We start from the raw sequence: 14,364 nt of genomic DNA, 5'->3' as shown, positions 1-14,364 counted from the left end.
ACTCTGTAGACCAGACTGGCCTCAAACTCAGAAATCCGCCTGCCTCTGCCTCCCAAGTGCTGAGATTAAAGGCATGCACCACCACTGCCTGGCACTTTTGAATTCTTAACATGACTTGTCTGACATGTTGAATGGTGACCCATAACTATAAGCTAAATACATCCCCTTTCCCCAAGTCCCTTTTTGTGAGGGTATTTAATCACGGCAATGGAAATGATGTTAGAAATGAAACAGACTTCAGTTCTTCCACACATGGCCTCTCTTGGTTCCTGGGTATCTTTATGGCTTCCCTCAAAGCAAGCTGAGAGGGTATGAGAGTGCACACAAAAGATGCAAGCACCTAAGGAAAAGTCTCAGTGTTTTTTATGGCCCTGTCTTGGAAGTGACATATCACTCCAGCCACATTTCATTTGCCACAATAGGCTGGTCCTGGAAACAGTATGGTTAGAGAATCACATAAGCATGTGAATACCAAAATTCAGGGATCACTGGGGCCATACTGGAGGCTAGCTACCAAACATTCTATCCCTAGTGAACAGTAACTAGAAACTCCTTGAGTATCTATCCACAACACAAAGGACCAATGTATAATCATTTTTGGATGACAGAATTCTATATAGAAGTAGACATGACCCATACATAACTATGTAGAATAATATGAGTGCAGCATCTCTCACAAATACATTATTAGAAAAAGACTAGTCACAGAATACATTAATTATTCCACTTATTCAATTTTTTAAAGAAAATAAGACCTAACCAACAGAGATTGGAGAGGTGGCTCAGCAACCAAAAGCACGGGCTGTTCTTGCAGATCTGGGTTTGGTTCTCAGCACCCACACAGCAGCTAAAACACACCTGTAACTCCAGATCCAGGGGGCCCAATGATTCTTGTGACCTCTGTGGGTTCCTGCATGCATGTGGTACATGTACAAATACTCAGGCCCCACATGCACACAGAAAATAAAATTATTTTTTAAATAACTAAGCAGGTAGTATTGTTCCATTAGAGTTCAAAATAATGGTTCTTCCTGGAGACATAGTTCCTGGAAATGGACACAAGAGAACTTACAGGGATGGCAATATTTAAACAATATTTCTTTGTCGTTATGTTAGTGTATATTAGTTTTTTCATCATTATGATCAAACACGTGGTAGAAGCAAGTTAAGGGATTAAGGGTTTGTTTTGACTCTCAATTTTTGTTCAACATGGCAGGGAGTTATCAGAGTTCTTAGCAGTGGATCATGAGACAGAGGGTCCTTCCATCTTGGTGGATCAGGAATCAAAGAACAGGCCAGAAACAGGGCTGGGTTATAACCCCCACAGCTTACTTCCAGTGAGACTTATATGTCTGTCAGCTAGGCCCTGTGTCCCAAAAGTTTCATAACCTCCCAAAATGCTGCTGCCAGCTGGGGACAGAGTGGGCACTGTGAGGGACATTTCACATTCCAGTCATAGCACAGTTCCACAGGTTTGGTTTATGGGAATTTACTGAGTACCACACCTTCCCACCTATCTGTGATAATTTAATAAAAAATATTAAATGGATGTAAGGATGTTTTTATTGCCTCCTGTTGTCATTTAAAGGAGAATGTGGCCCCTCCTCCACAGGCTCATAAATTTAAATACTTGGTCGACAGGGATTAGCACTATTTGAAAGGATTAGGAGGTCTGTCCTTATTAGAGGAAGTATGTCACTAAGGGTAGCTTTTGAGTTTTCAAAAAGCCTGTTGCAAGCCCAGAGTCTCTTCCTGCTGGTGGTGGATCCAGATATAGAAGTCTCAGCTGCTTCTCTAGCAATTGAATGCATGCTGCCATGCTCCCCACGAAAAAAGACTAAACCTCTGAAACTGTAAGCAAGCCCCGATTAAATACTTTTATAAGAGTTGCCTTGGTCATGGTGTTTCTTCACAGCTATAAGACACCAGCTTAAGATACCTTCCTTATCTAAGGGGACATTTGGGAAATTATGTTGGTTATAGAGAATAATGAAGCCAGGAGCTATATATGAGTTTTGTATACTCCCCAAATTTACATGTGAAATCCCCAGTGTGATAGTATTTGGAAGTTTGGATTTTTGGAAGTGGATGGGCTCCTGGGGATTAATCCTCTAGGATGGGATTGTGACCCTGTAGAATCTCCTCTGAGGGTACATGGTGAGAGACCTGTTTATGAACTTAAGAGAGAATGATTTTATCAGACAGAAGCTCTGTCACTGACTTGTGCTTAGATTTTGGAGGCTCTAAAACTATGACAAATGCATTTCTGCATTCACAAGCCCTACAGTCTATGGCATTTTTGTTACAATATCTCCATAGGAAAGAGACACCATACTAACTGCAGTGGTGTGCCCTGACTTGGGGTTTTTATTTCTGTGAAGAGACACCATGACCAAAGCAACTCTTATAATGGAAATCATTCCTTTGGGGCTGGCTTACAGTTCAGAGGTTTAGCCCATTATCATCATGGTGGGTAGCATACTGGCATGCAGGCAGACATGGTGCTGGAGAGGAGCTTAGCATTCTACATCTGGATCCACAGGCAGCAGGAAGAGAATTGACATGAGCTTTCGACCTCAAAGCCCGCCCCCCCCCAGTGACATACTTCCTCCAAAAGGACACACCCACTCCAATAAGGCCACACCTCCTAAGACTGCCACTCTGTATGCACCAAGCATTCAAACACATTAGTTTATGGGGGCCACTCTTATTCAGACCACCACATGCCCACCACTCATTCATCCCAGTGCTAGGCCTCCCTGACTGTGAGTCCCTGGGTCAACAAGCCTGTGCAGCAGAGTGGAGTCCTAGCCTCACAGTATGGTGAGGTACAACCTGTTGATGAATGGCAGCTGGGCCTGGGTCCTGTTAAAACAGAGCAAGTAACAGAGTCAGGAGTGATGGTAATTCCTCATGGATGCCAAAATGTAGGGACTTAGGCCCTTGGAATTCAAAACCACAAGGTTGAAAATATATATACCTAGTGGCTCTCTGCTGATTTCTACCTCAGTCATCTTGTCAGCAGAGTGATAAGGATAAAAGTGAATGAAATGACAGACAGGTCCATAGGAGAGGGGCACCGAGGAAAACGTTTCTCTCTGCTGATCTATTCATTGACTTATTCTCCTGACACCATCCCCACCCCCATTCCCATCCCCCCACCCCCACCCCGCACCTTGTGTGCGTAGGCTTATTCATCTTTGGGGAAGAGACTTCCTCCAGATGACTTTGGGACTAGACAACCTGTGGATTGTGTCAAGGTTAAACAGAGTAGCTAGTTAAGGACAGTCAATCCAAACCAGTAACTGCTTGATGCTTTACTACCTGTGGAGACCCTCAGAGAGGGAAGCTGCAGTCAATATAAGGGATATTACAAGTAGCAGTTTCCAAACTTTATAGTACGTTGTTTTTAAGATGTGTTGAATTTTTAGTGTGCGCATGTGTGTGTGTGTGGTGTGTGTTTGTGTATGTGTATGTGTGTGAGTGTGAGACAGGGGGGCACATGTGTGGTTTCAGGTGAACACAGACTGTTCTTCCTCAAGTGCTGCCAACCACTGAGTCATCCCTGAAGCCCCCATAATGCTTTATGGGGTAGGAAATAAAAACATGTCTTTATAAACTAACTTCATTCTGAAAAGGAAACTTATTTTCTCAAGATTACCTCGTTAGTTTAACAGGAGAGTTTATATAACCATTTCTTCCAAGTTCAAAATCCATGATCTTTTCCCTTTCTCTCCTCTTTCCTCTCTCCCTCCCCCTCCCCCTCCCCCTCTCCCTCTCCCTCTCCTCTCTCCTCTCTCCCCCAGCCTTCTGCTTCTCCTCATTCTTCTCTTCCCTTCCCCTCCCTCCTGTAATTCCAGCACCCAGGAGGCTGAGACAGAAGGATTGCCACACATTTGAGGCTAGCCTGGGCTCTAGTGTGAGACCCTGCATATATACATACTTACACAGCAGCTTGCATCATATATGAGGGCACATTTAGCCCACGTTTCCCTGTGTATGATAGAACCATTTGTAAAGCCAGATGCTACTCAAGCATGGATGGCATGCTGCAATTATGATTGTAATTCAAGTCTTGTCTAGTTTCCTTATTATAGTTGCCATTTGCAGCATATTAGGACTACCTTGGTGGCTTTATAGGGATGAGGCCCGGTGAATCCCCAAAGTCTCTCCATATTAGGAAATCTCCATTGTTTAAGAAAAACTTAGGGAAGTGGATGGAAAGGAGGCACTTAAAACATCTGTTCCTTTCAGCTAGGAACCATATGGCTATCTGCAGATTCTATCCCATCAGTTCAGCAGTTAAGTCATCCCATAGGATTTCTCTGGAGACTCGGGTAGCAGCATGAGGCCCCCTGGTGGCCAGAAGTAATTCACGCGTTTGCTTTTCAATCATTTTTAAGGGCTGGGTGGGCACTTAGCTCAAGAACAGAGGACCATTTCTTAACCCTAACCTGCCTTTGCCATGAAGCTGGGGAATGCCTGGTAACATATTCTTGGGGAAGTTGAGAATCAAAACGTTTTCTCTCAAGATATAAGAATAGACTGTATTTCTGGATAAGCCGCTCACTCTTCATTCTTGAGTTTATTTAACACCTCATTTGAGTATTTGTTGTGTTTCTTCCCTGTGCAAGCTAATGCACCAGCCAGCACACTAGGTACAGTATACTGTACAGATTTGTCTAAGAAGGCTTATAAGGGAGAAATAAACACACTTATATCGCCCATGTAATGAGAAGCTGAAATTGCCATAAACGATAAGAACCAGTAGCTGGGGAAAGCACAGTGTGTTCACAGAGGAGACAGGCTTCCGGGAGGAGGTAGCTTTGGAGCCAGAGTGCTGATGAGAAGCAAGATTTGGGTCGCCTGGGATGGAGAGGGGGATGTGAAAAATGGTGTTACCATTATAAGGGAGAGAGAAACGTCTGGGCAGACACAGAGGCAGGAAAACCAGAGCCTAATGCAGGTTGGTGGAGTTAGTCTGGCTGACTCATACGACAGGGTTATTGGATTGGGAGTGAAAGATGAGATGTGTTTAGAGCAGTCCAGAGAAGCTTCAACTTGCCCTGAGAAGTTTCTTTATACAGCAGTTTCTTTTTGCCTGTCATGGACTTAAAAACAAAACCAAAAAACCATATCAAGACAGGGCAGTCCCTGCCCTGCAGTGAGCCCTATTCATTCACTGGCATTCAATGTTATTAGAAACATTAAGGTGTTTCCAACTACAAAAGCTAGCAAGGACTGGGGAGTAGCCAATGTCAGATGGCTACTGGCAGACTTTAGGAAGTCCCTCAATAGAATCCCTTCCAATGAATGTAATACGATAGGTGCCTCCAGTCTCTGCAAATGCTAAGACTTCATCCTTAACTGTCTTCTTACTCTGGTTGAGTGAAGTTTAAAGTACAGTAATGAGAAATGATTCTTACTGGAGTATATAGGATATTGGCTAGCTCAGAGCCACAGTCTTATCCTATTTGTGCAGTACAATGACCAGTGGAATATGCAACCCGTACCAGTTCATAATTAAATCATCAAGAAGCACAAGGCACATTTAATAGCACACTGTTAAATCTCCTACCCCAGGCACTGATTTCCTACTGGCATTTTTAGAAACCCTTAAGAACATATTAATATATTATATATTAAGTATTGCTGAACTGTAACATGAAATGAAAACAACAATCTTCCAGTAGAAGAAGAAATTTCCAGCTGAGAAACACGCAGCTGATAATTTACAAATGAGATGAGGGGAAGTGGACAATTCAGAATAGCGACAAAAGTAATAAAGACAAGGGTGAGAAAGATGGCACGGGGGTTAAGAGTGTGCACTGTTCTTGCAAAGGACCCACATTCTGTTCCCAGGATCCAGGCCAGGCAGCTTCCAACGACCTGTAACTCCAGTTCCAGGAGATCAGGCGCCCTCTGCTGGACTCCAAGGACACCTGCACTCATTGCACAAACCCCAGCACAGCCTCACAGGAATATACATAATTCAAATAAAATAAATCTGAAAATAATAAGGACAGCAGAAACTAGCATTTAAGTTTCAGCAGCCATGAGCATTTATTATTTTGAGTGAAATGCACACTGAACTTTTGTATAAAAGCCATCAAAGGTGCTAGATTGGATTATTTCAATATTAATTTAACTGTCCCTGTGTCATCTGTGTTACCTACATTTCTGTTTTCTTCTGACATATCATTACAACCATCTACAATTGTCCATTGTTAAAATATAAAAAATATTAGTCTATTCTTCAAAATAAAGTACCTCTAGTGATGTTACTGAAAGTGAAAATTCTTTTAAAAAGGGGGGGGCAAAGAATCAACTTATTGGAAAAAATATATATGTATATATATAACAGAACTTCTTAGGTACGTGGGAATGCCAAGCCAATGTAGGCTTTTGGTGGAACGTTTTTATAACACCACTTGCCAGGGCTCTCATTATTTGTCCATTCTTCCCTTGGGTACTTTCTAAATGGAACCAACTGTTATTTAATGCTGTGCATCTCCCACACTCCCTAAACGTTTAACAGGAAAAGCAAGCTGATTCCTCTGTCTGTGTTAGAAATAGCCCTTAGGGTTAAGTTTGTCGTTAAAGATGAGTTATTCCCTACCAAGGGGGAACCGTCTTGACCCCTCATTTTCAGTCCTCTCTATGCCCTATTTTTCATTTTGGTAGTTCATTCGAAAGTTGAGCTCATCCGGTACCGGGCTGGTTTCCTATGAATGAGTTCACTGAGTTAGAGCAGTGTGGGCGGGTGAGCGTTCGCGTTTGCTCTTACTCAGTCTTAAGCAAACAAGCACCTCTGATTTACCACAAGAGCGGTCTGACTCTCGCGTCTCTTGACTTTCTTGTTCCTTTGTCTCACCTTCCAGCACAAGGCACTGGAGGCTAGTAAAAACAGTCCGGAGGACAGAAGGACCAGGCCGAAGATGGAGATGATGGAACCATGGGAATTGAAGCTGTAAGCCACAGCGGTGACCACAATCCCAGTGATGAAGACCACCACGGCAAAGGGGATGATGCAGCGGTAGCAGGAGAGTTCGGCACCCCCGGTGGCGGCCATCAGCTGAACCTCGCTGACCAAGGGTCCCGTGGTGACCACAACTTCCCTCTTGGGGTTTTTCTCCATTGTCACAGGTGTGGGAGATTTTGGAGCTCCCAGGTTCTCTTTTGTGGATTCTTCGGTCATTTTTTTTTCTTCTGTGGGATTTTTCTTATCTCGCTTCACAGGCTAGATTTGGAAAGCCTGGTCAGGATGCAAGCTGTGAAGAAGAAGGTGGGAGACATCAGCTAAGATGGCAGCACCAGCCCTGCAAATGGTAGCAGAGAGGTGGAGAGGCCCCTCCTGTCCCAGGTCACCCAGGAGCACAAGCCTCACTTATTCACATTCTCCATTTGTGGGGTCTTTCGCACTGAGTGAAATAGAGGGTGAAACAGCTGTGCCCAGAAAAGGAGAGAGATAGAAAGCAGGAAGTGCTCTGCAGTATTTCCTCAACCGCGGTGGTCTCCAAGTATCCTTTATAAGCGTTCTTCTTTTGCGGATTGCCTGTGTTTTCTCTAAGCCCGGAAAAGCCCGAATCTTAATCCAAAGATGGCTCATTCAAGAGGAGACTATGCTATAAACAGTTCCACAACTCTCAGCAGCGTGAACTCTTGCCAGTTTTGCGGGGCATGACATGCATTCTTTCCAAGCTATCACCCATTCACTGCTCATGAGAGCAACGTCAGGACCAACAGCAAGTGCATAAATGGCATGCTTCTCCATCGGCTGACTCCTTAAACAGGGTGAACCGTAGAGTGTATGCTTGGGACCTTTCCAACCCCACCCTACCTCAAGTCCCACCCGTACTTCCCTAACTCTTACTCAGCTCAGAGACAGATGTGCAAGCTAGGGGAAAAAAAAACTTAGGTGCCAAACACTTCAGGACTAAGGATTAGAATGTGTCAACAGACTACTACCCATCTAAAAAGGGAAAAATAAGAAAAAGACATTTTGACCACTTTATAGGCTATAGCTATTTTTTTCTTTTTCAATGTTTCTGACAATAATTAACTATTCAGCAACTCTTAGAGTCTCTAGCTGTCATGTACAAATTTTCCATTTAAAATCAACAAGGAATTTTGTTCTTCTGTATTTTATAAGAGGCTTATACAAATAAGCATAAATATCACACACACACACACACACACACACACACACATTTGGCCAATTCATTTTTCCTTAATGACCTTCTGCATAAAACTTGCCCCTTTCTTAGCTGTTTTGAACTTGAAGGTTTTAGTACAAAACTCAGATCAAAAGGCATCTGGTAGAAACCCCAGTTTGAGAAACCAGGAAGAAGGTTTTGTCTGAACCTCAGAGCTGTCACAGGGTCACTCGCTGACTGGCACCCAGGAGAGGCTGCACAGTCGCAAGGACTACAGATTTGTGGGACACTTTAAGATTGTTTGATTATATTAATCCTTTGAATGTATTAAACCCTAACTGACAATAAACACAACACTAAATCGAAACAGACCAAAATGCCACTCACCAGGCAATGAAAGTACAAGAGAGGTCCACCTGATGTACCTTGCATATAATTTTTTAGTCACCAACAAATGAACTATTATCCATGATTAATTAATAGGTAATGATTATTTATTAAGCATTATTCAATTATCCTAAAATTATAGTGGCTAGGTCGGTGAAAGGATATTTGACATTTTATCCGGGGAAAAAAAAGTTAAAATTAAAATCTCCCTCCCCTCAAAGCTGAGATCATCACAACTTAAAATCAAAGATCTGTCCGGAAATTCACAACACATACCTCACAGAAAGGCAGTCCATTACCAGAGAGGCCACTTGACTTGGGAGAGAGGGATCTGCCAGCGTAGCTCCGTTCAACTTCTGGGAAAGAGCCTGTCACCCACTGGGCATTGGTAAAAGGACAGACCAGGGATTGCCTCTGGGGGACAGAACAGACATACAAATACTTAACTGCAGACAAGGCTTTGGATCCTGGAACTCTTCTTTCCTGTCACCCCGGCTCCTCAGGGAGGCTTGCCCTCCCCTCCCCTCCCCTCTCAATTAACTCCCTCTTCCTCTAGCATGTCCCTCCCTTCTTTTTCCTTTCTTTCTTCTTTCTTCCTTCTTCTTTTCCTCACCAGCAGATTCAGAGTTTTGGCATGCTCCAACTCCGCTCGGGGACATGATAATTCCGGATCATCACCTCAGAGTCCCCAGAGACTGGAGCCAGCCTCGGCTTTTCTTTCTCTCCCAGCATTTATTGAAGCAGGCTGCTCTGAGTTACTCATTTTTTTCCCCAGCCTAACTCTAGATCTTCCTCCTCCTCCTCCTCCTCCTCCTCCTCCTCCTCCTCTGGCTGGGCAATCAGGCATTTTCATAAGAGAATCCCAGAGTCAGCACTGCAGACCTAGCTGACGGACAGAGCCGGGGGACAGACGCTCCTCAGAGGCAGGAACAGCTGTGGAGTTGTCAAACCTCCGAGCCCAGCCTCTAGACCAGCAGAAAGCCAATGCTCTATGCTCACAGGTTTGTTTTTTTTTTTTTTTTTTTTTTTACTCATGTATGTGTGAGATGGCCCCTCCCCTCGTTTGATGTTCCTTCATTTACAGAAGAGGGCGGGAAAGACTACATTCCTGGTTAAGCTGGGAAACCCCGGGTTATCTTGATTTAAGCAGGGATTGCTTACTGCTTGTTCTGGGCGATGAGTGGTTTTGGCAAACCTGAAATTGGCCACCACTGTCACCAGCAACATTGCCTCTATGGACAAAGCACTTATTATGGGTGTGGTATGATATTAAGGACTGACACACGTTAGTATTCTCATTCATTTGTAAATAAAGTTATGGAGACATACAGAGGTAAATAAAATGACTTAAGTTCACAAAGAAATAAACTCTCGCTTCAGACCCCAGTTTTTCCTCTATCCTGGAGATCGAGCCCAGAGTCTCATATGTACTCAGCAAGAACTTTACCGTTCAGCTATATTCCCAGCCCACTCTCCGCCTTGACCTTTAAATCCCCCTGTCTCAGTTTCTTCAGTCGCTACAGTCACAGACCTTCACCACCAGGCCCACTGAACCTCAGTCATGAATAGGTGCAAGCTCACCCTCGGAGCTTATAAAATGTAGAGTCTGAATAAATCGGTCCATAATATAGTCCGCCTATGCCAAGCCTTGCTGTTTCTGGTCCTATTTTAATCAATAATATATCTTAAATCTTCAAACACGCACCTGGCACACCATTCTTTCGAATAATATCCTCAAGGCTGTGCCCCAGCATCATCAGTGACCTGACAGGGTTAGGCTGTCTTACAGAAATGCCACTAAAACCTGGGGTGAAGCAGGTCGGTGGCAAAGCAAGAGCACTATGGCAAGCCTGCCCATATTTCTAAAGGTTATCCCAGGATTTCCTTCATCTGTGCAAGTCTTACCAATTCCTGGTCCAGTCTCCTCATTCACATCACTGACAGAATAGCTTCGTCTTCCCATCCGAGGGATGCTTAGCTCTCTTTAGCCACTGGCTTGCCCCCTGGACCTCTCACCCTCCTAGCTTCCAAGGGGGACACAGAGAGACCAGGAGTCCCTTTCCTCCAATGTGAGCCAGAGCAAGTGCTCCTTGGTTCCAATTGATCACACTGAGAAGTTACCGAGACCTGAGTCAGAGGTCCAACATGCTGGGTATAGGAGGTACCTCTAGGCCAGCTGGAAGCCCAGACTGCCATCACCCACAGCTTCCAATGTGAGTCTTAGAGAAATGGAGTCTCACGTATAACTAGTGACATCGCTGGATGGCGAGATTGGGCATATTTGGAACCAGGGTATTCAGAAGATGGTGACCTAGGGTCTAGGCTACATCAAATAGAAACCCTCAAAGAGAGCTGCTTCCCACTTGGGAACTCCTGCCTTTGGGGCAAGACCTCCCTGATTCCTAGCACAGGCCATTTACTGTATATTAAGCAAATCCCCAGTAGCAGCCAGGAAGTTCTGAACATCACCATATCCTAGTGGAAGATCATTTTCCCTTGCTTCCTAAGCCGAAGGTAAAGAAATGAACCTACAGGGGAGAGAGGCATCCTTTCCCATGGCGAGCCCCAGGATGAAACGGTAAGGAGAGACACTGAACAGAGCTGTGCCTCCAGGGTGCAAGGCCACAGGTTTGCTGCTACTTCTAACTTGGAAGCTTCGGCTTCTCATGGTTTCAGGTGTGGCGCTCCGCGCCACTGTCCCAGCACAGTGTAAAGGCATCTGTCTAGGTAAGAAGATGCCAGTCTCCAAAATTAGACAACTCCTGATTTGAACTGGTAAATTTAAAGAAATGGAAAGCTCAGAGATTAACCAGAAATTGTGCCAGGAAGAAAAGGGTAGAAGCACCAGGGCAACCGGGGGCACAAGCATCTTTAACCAACTTTATCTCTTAAGAAGAAATTCAAAAAGATTTTTCACAGCAAAACATGCAAAAACGCCTTTGAATGTCCAGTCTTCCGCCCACAGGGTGCCTAGCTGGTATTAAACACCCTGGGAAGCGACACCTGGCCCCACGTGCAAATTTTCATCACAATGCATCCAGTCTCTTTTTCTGCAAGCTCTTGGTGCAGAAAAGTGAGGAAATTTCCCTGGTTCTTTTTTTTTTTTTTTTTCCTTTGAGCGCAGGGCTTGGGAAGGCTCAAGTTTAGAAAACTTTCCTGAAGACTTCCGAGTGTATGAACCGTCCTCCCCGGGCGAACCCCGGCAAACAATCTACAAGCCTCTCCCAGATCTTTCAAAGAGCAAGGAAACCGAGCCTTACCTTTCTCAGCCAGAAGTGGACTGAGACAGCAGCAAGCGGCGGCCAACAGCGAGGCCGACAGTGGGATGCAAATCACCATGCTAGGGACCGTACACAAAGTACTCAGCAAGATTTACAGACCATTAAGGGACCGGAGACAATTTGGTGAAAGGAAATTCCTTACTCGCTGTTGTATTTTACTCTACGTTTTCCTTTTCTTTTCTATTTTTTTTTCCGTGCCCACACCATCCACTGTAATTACAGGAGTGAATCCATCATAACCCAATTATTTAAAAAGTCACTAAAAATCTCTCCTGTTTTCTTTCCCCCGTTTAAAATCCTTATGCAAGCATTCTTTTTTATGGTTTTCTCTAACCTAGTCTTCGATATCACTCTTTTGTAGTGTGAAGCTGCAGAAAAGAACTCCTTTTCGGTCTTCTACATTAGCGGTGGAGGAGTAAGGGTAGGGGTGGGTGGAGAGATGGGTGTGGGAGGAGGGGTGGGGATGGGTAAAGGCAAGCCATTGGAGAATTCCGGAAAGGAGAGTGGGATCCTCTGCAGATTTGTCACCATGAGGTTTAAGTGATAAGAAGAGTAATAGATAGCGGCGCACTGATGGCACACGCCTTTAATCTCAGCACTTGGAAGGCAGAGGCAGGCAGACTTCTGAGTTCGAGGCCAGCCTGAAGAAGAGCGATAGATGATAAGAGATAAGGCTGTATGTAGTGCCTGGGTGGCCTGTCGCCATGAAGTCAAGCAAGCTGGTTCGCCAATGAGTGTTCCTTATGTGAAGATGCCAGATTGCATGGGGTTGCTAACACACTGGACTGCCACATCTCAGAAGAACTGAGGCCACCAAGAACATCACAAACAACGCTGTGAGGAGATTTACTACGTCAGAGAGAATTCCCCCTTACTTAAAAAGCATCTCCTCTTCCTTAGCAATAAGGAGCCGTTGCTTAGGGGGAGGGAGGGTCCGCAGTGGAAGGAAGCAAGAAGGATGGCCAGTTCCAGGACAAACAGGTCACTGGTGCAGGTCCCATCTGTGGGAGCCTGCCGGGGGCGTTTCCACTCTGCCATTGAAGTGCGCTGGCGGTTTCTCTTTGGGGAGCACACTTGTGCTTTGCATTTGGGGAAGAACTGCCCTCACGTGTGTTTGATTATTCTCCCTCCCTCCCACTTTCGTTTTTGCTTTTGCTTGGTGTGGTCGAGCTGGCTAGTTTCCAGCATCCCGGAAGATGCCAGTTCCTCAGGCTCCTCTCTGTCCAATCACCACATGAAGATCTCTGTCATCACAAAGGCCCGTTGAGTTCAGTGAAATTCGGGAAGCTGGCCAGCTTTTCTCCTAGCTAACTCTTTTTTTTTTTTAAAGGGTGTGTCAACAATTTTACTCTGAAATCAGGGGCATTTTGGAAAGTGATCTGTGTTTTTGTGTGCTTTGGGGATAACAACTCTTGTTATTTCCCCTCCCAAATATGCTCTAGGCAGTTTTCTTTTAAGTAGAAAGATCTAACAGTAGTAAGAGGAAGAAGAAAAAAATGTGTTTTAGATACAAACATGTCTTTACTATTTGTTGGTCAAGTTCCAGGCACAGGAATCTCCTAAGATCCACATGTGGAGAGAAAGAACAGCTTGGACCTCTTAGTTGCCTGTCCTGGCTTCTGGTGGCTAGCACTTTGTTCGGCCTTAACTCTAGAACCAACTCCCCCATTCGGAGTGGACCTACCCAGTCCACCGAATGAAGAGGAACGGAGCACGTGAATGTTCATAAGCATCGATCACACACTACCCAGGCCACATCTCCAGGACTGCTGTTTGTGTTTTCCTGTGCAAGATTCTGAGACTTGGCACTGTGTGATACTTTAGCGGATCTATACTACTAGGGAAAGTGGCTGAACCAAGCCATAACTCCAGGAGTCTCTACCTTGTGCCCATCCATTGGCCATTGTTTTTGACTGCTTAAGATTCTACGAATAGTTCTCATTCAGGGAAGGGGGAGGTACAGGGTAGCACACTATCATTCAGTTTACTTTTGAGCAAGTACCCTGAAAAGAAACTTAATGGTTGAATTGTGTGTTGTATCCCCTAGGATTCTGAGCATTGAGACAGAGCTGTGTTATCAAGCAGATTTGAGTGTGTTTGAAACCAAGACTGATACAGGCTGGTAGGTATCCTGTGAGAGAGCCTCCGGAAGATGCTAGAGCGGTAGGGATATTTCAGGGGTCTCCAAGACCATTCTTCTTTCTTCATGGTTGAAATTGATTGTACTGCTTTTGGAGGCCAGGGTCTTAGTAAAGACTGCTGAGCAGACAGAGAAGCAAAGATCAAAACGAGATCTCATCTTGGAGCTAAGTCTGCAACGGGAAAGGCACAGGGACACCAAGGCAGACACTCTGCCTTAGAGAGAGCATTGCAAGCTGCTACACATTCCCCAGAGAGAACGGATCAATTCTGGACTAGGTGTGTGCGCTGCAGAGGTGAGTGAGGACTGGGCGGTTCGTGCTGGACAATCATTTGGCACTATAAGGAACGAATGTGATTCTGGGTAGAGGGGGGAATCCCTATTACATCAACACAACTTT

At 44.8% G+C, this 14,364-nt stretch overlaps 1 protein-coding gene across 3 annotated transcripts; it reads right to left on the bottom strand.

Moving 5' to 3' along the window:
- Nucleotides 1–6,038: 6,038 nt before the first annotated feature.
- On the bottom strand, nucleotides 6,039–12,199 carry Tmem100 (transmembrane protein 100). 3 transcript variants are annotated; one of them, XM_006534031.1, is made up of 3 exons: nucleotides 9,426–9,527; nucleotides 8,820–8,957; nucleotides 6,039–7,271 (listed from the first exon to the last, which is right to left on the bottom strand). In XM_006534031.1, the coding sequence occupies exon 3, from the start codon at nucleotides 7,196–7,198 to the stop codon at nucleotides 6,794–6,796; it is 405 nt and encodes a 134-aa protein (XP_006534094.1). In that variant the 5' UTR covers nucleotides 7,199–7,271; nucleotides 8,820–8,957; nucleotides 9,426–9,527; the 3' UTR covers nucleotides 6,039–6,793. The 3 variants fall into 3 exon arrangements, with proteins under 3 accessions (XP_006534094.1, XP_006534093.1, NP_080709.1); XM_006534030.4 differs by lacking the exon at nucleotides 9,426–9,527 and adding an exon at nucleotides 9,157–9,340; NM_026433.2 differs by lacking the exon at nucleotides 9,426–9,527 and adding an exon at nucleotides 11,804–12,199 and having other exon boundaries at nucleotides 6,042–7,271.
- Between the last annotated feature and the right edge of the window lie 2,165 nt (nucleotides 12,200–14,364).

Source organism: Mus musculus, chromosome 11 (genome assembly GCF_000001635.26).
Source record: "Mus musculus strain C57BL/6J chromosome 11, GRCm38.p6 C57BL/6J".
Classification (NCBI taxonomy): domain Eukaryota; kingdom Metazoa; phylum Chordata; class Mammalia; order Rodentia; family Muridae; genus Mus; species Mus musculus.
This window is presented reverse-complemented; position numbering and strand designations above follow the sequence as displayed.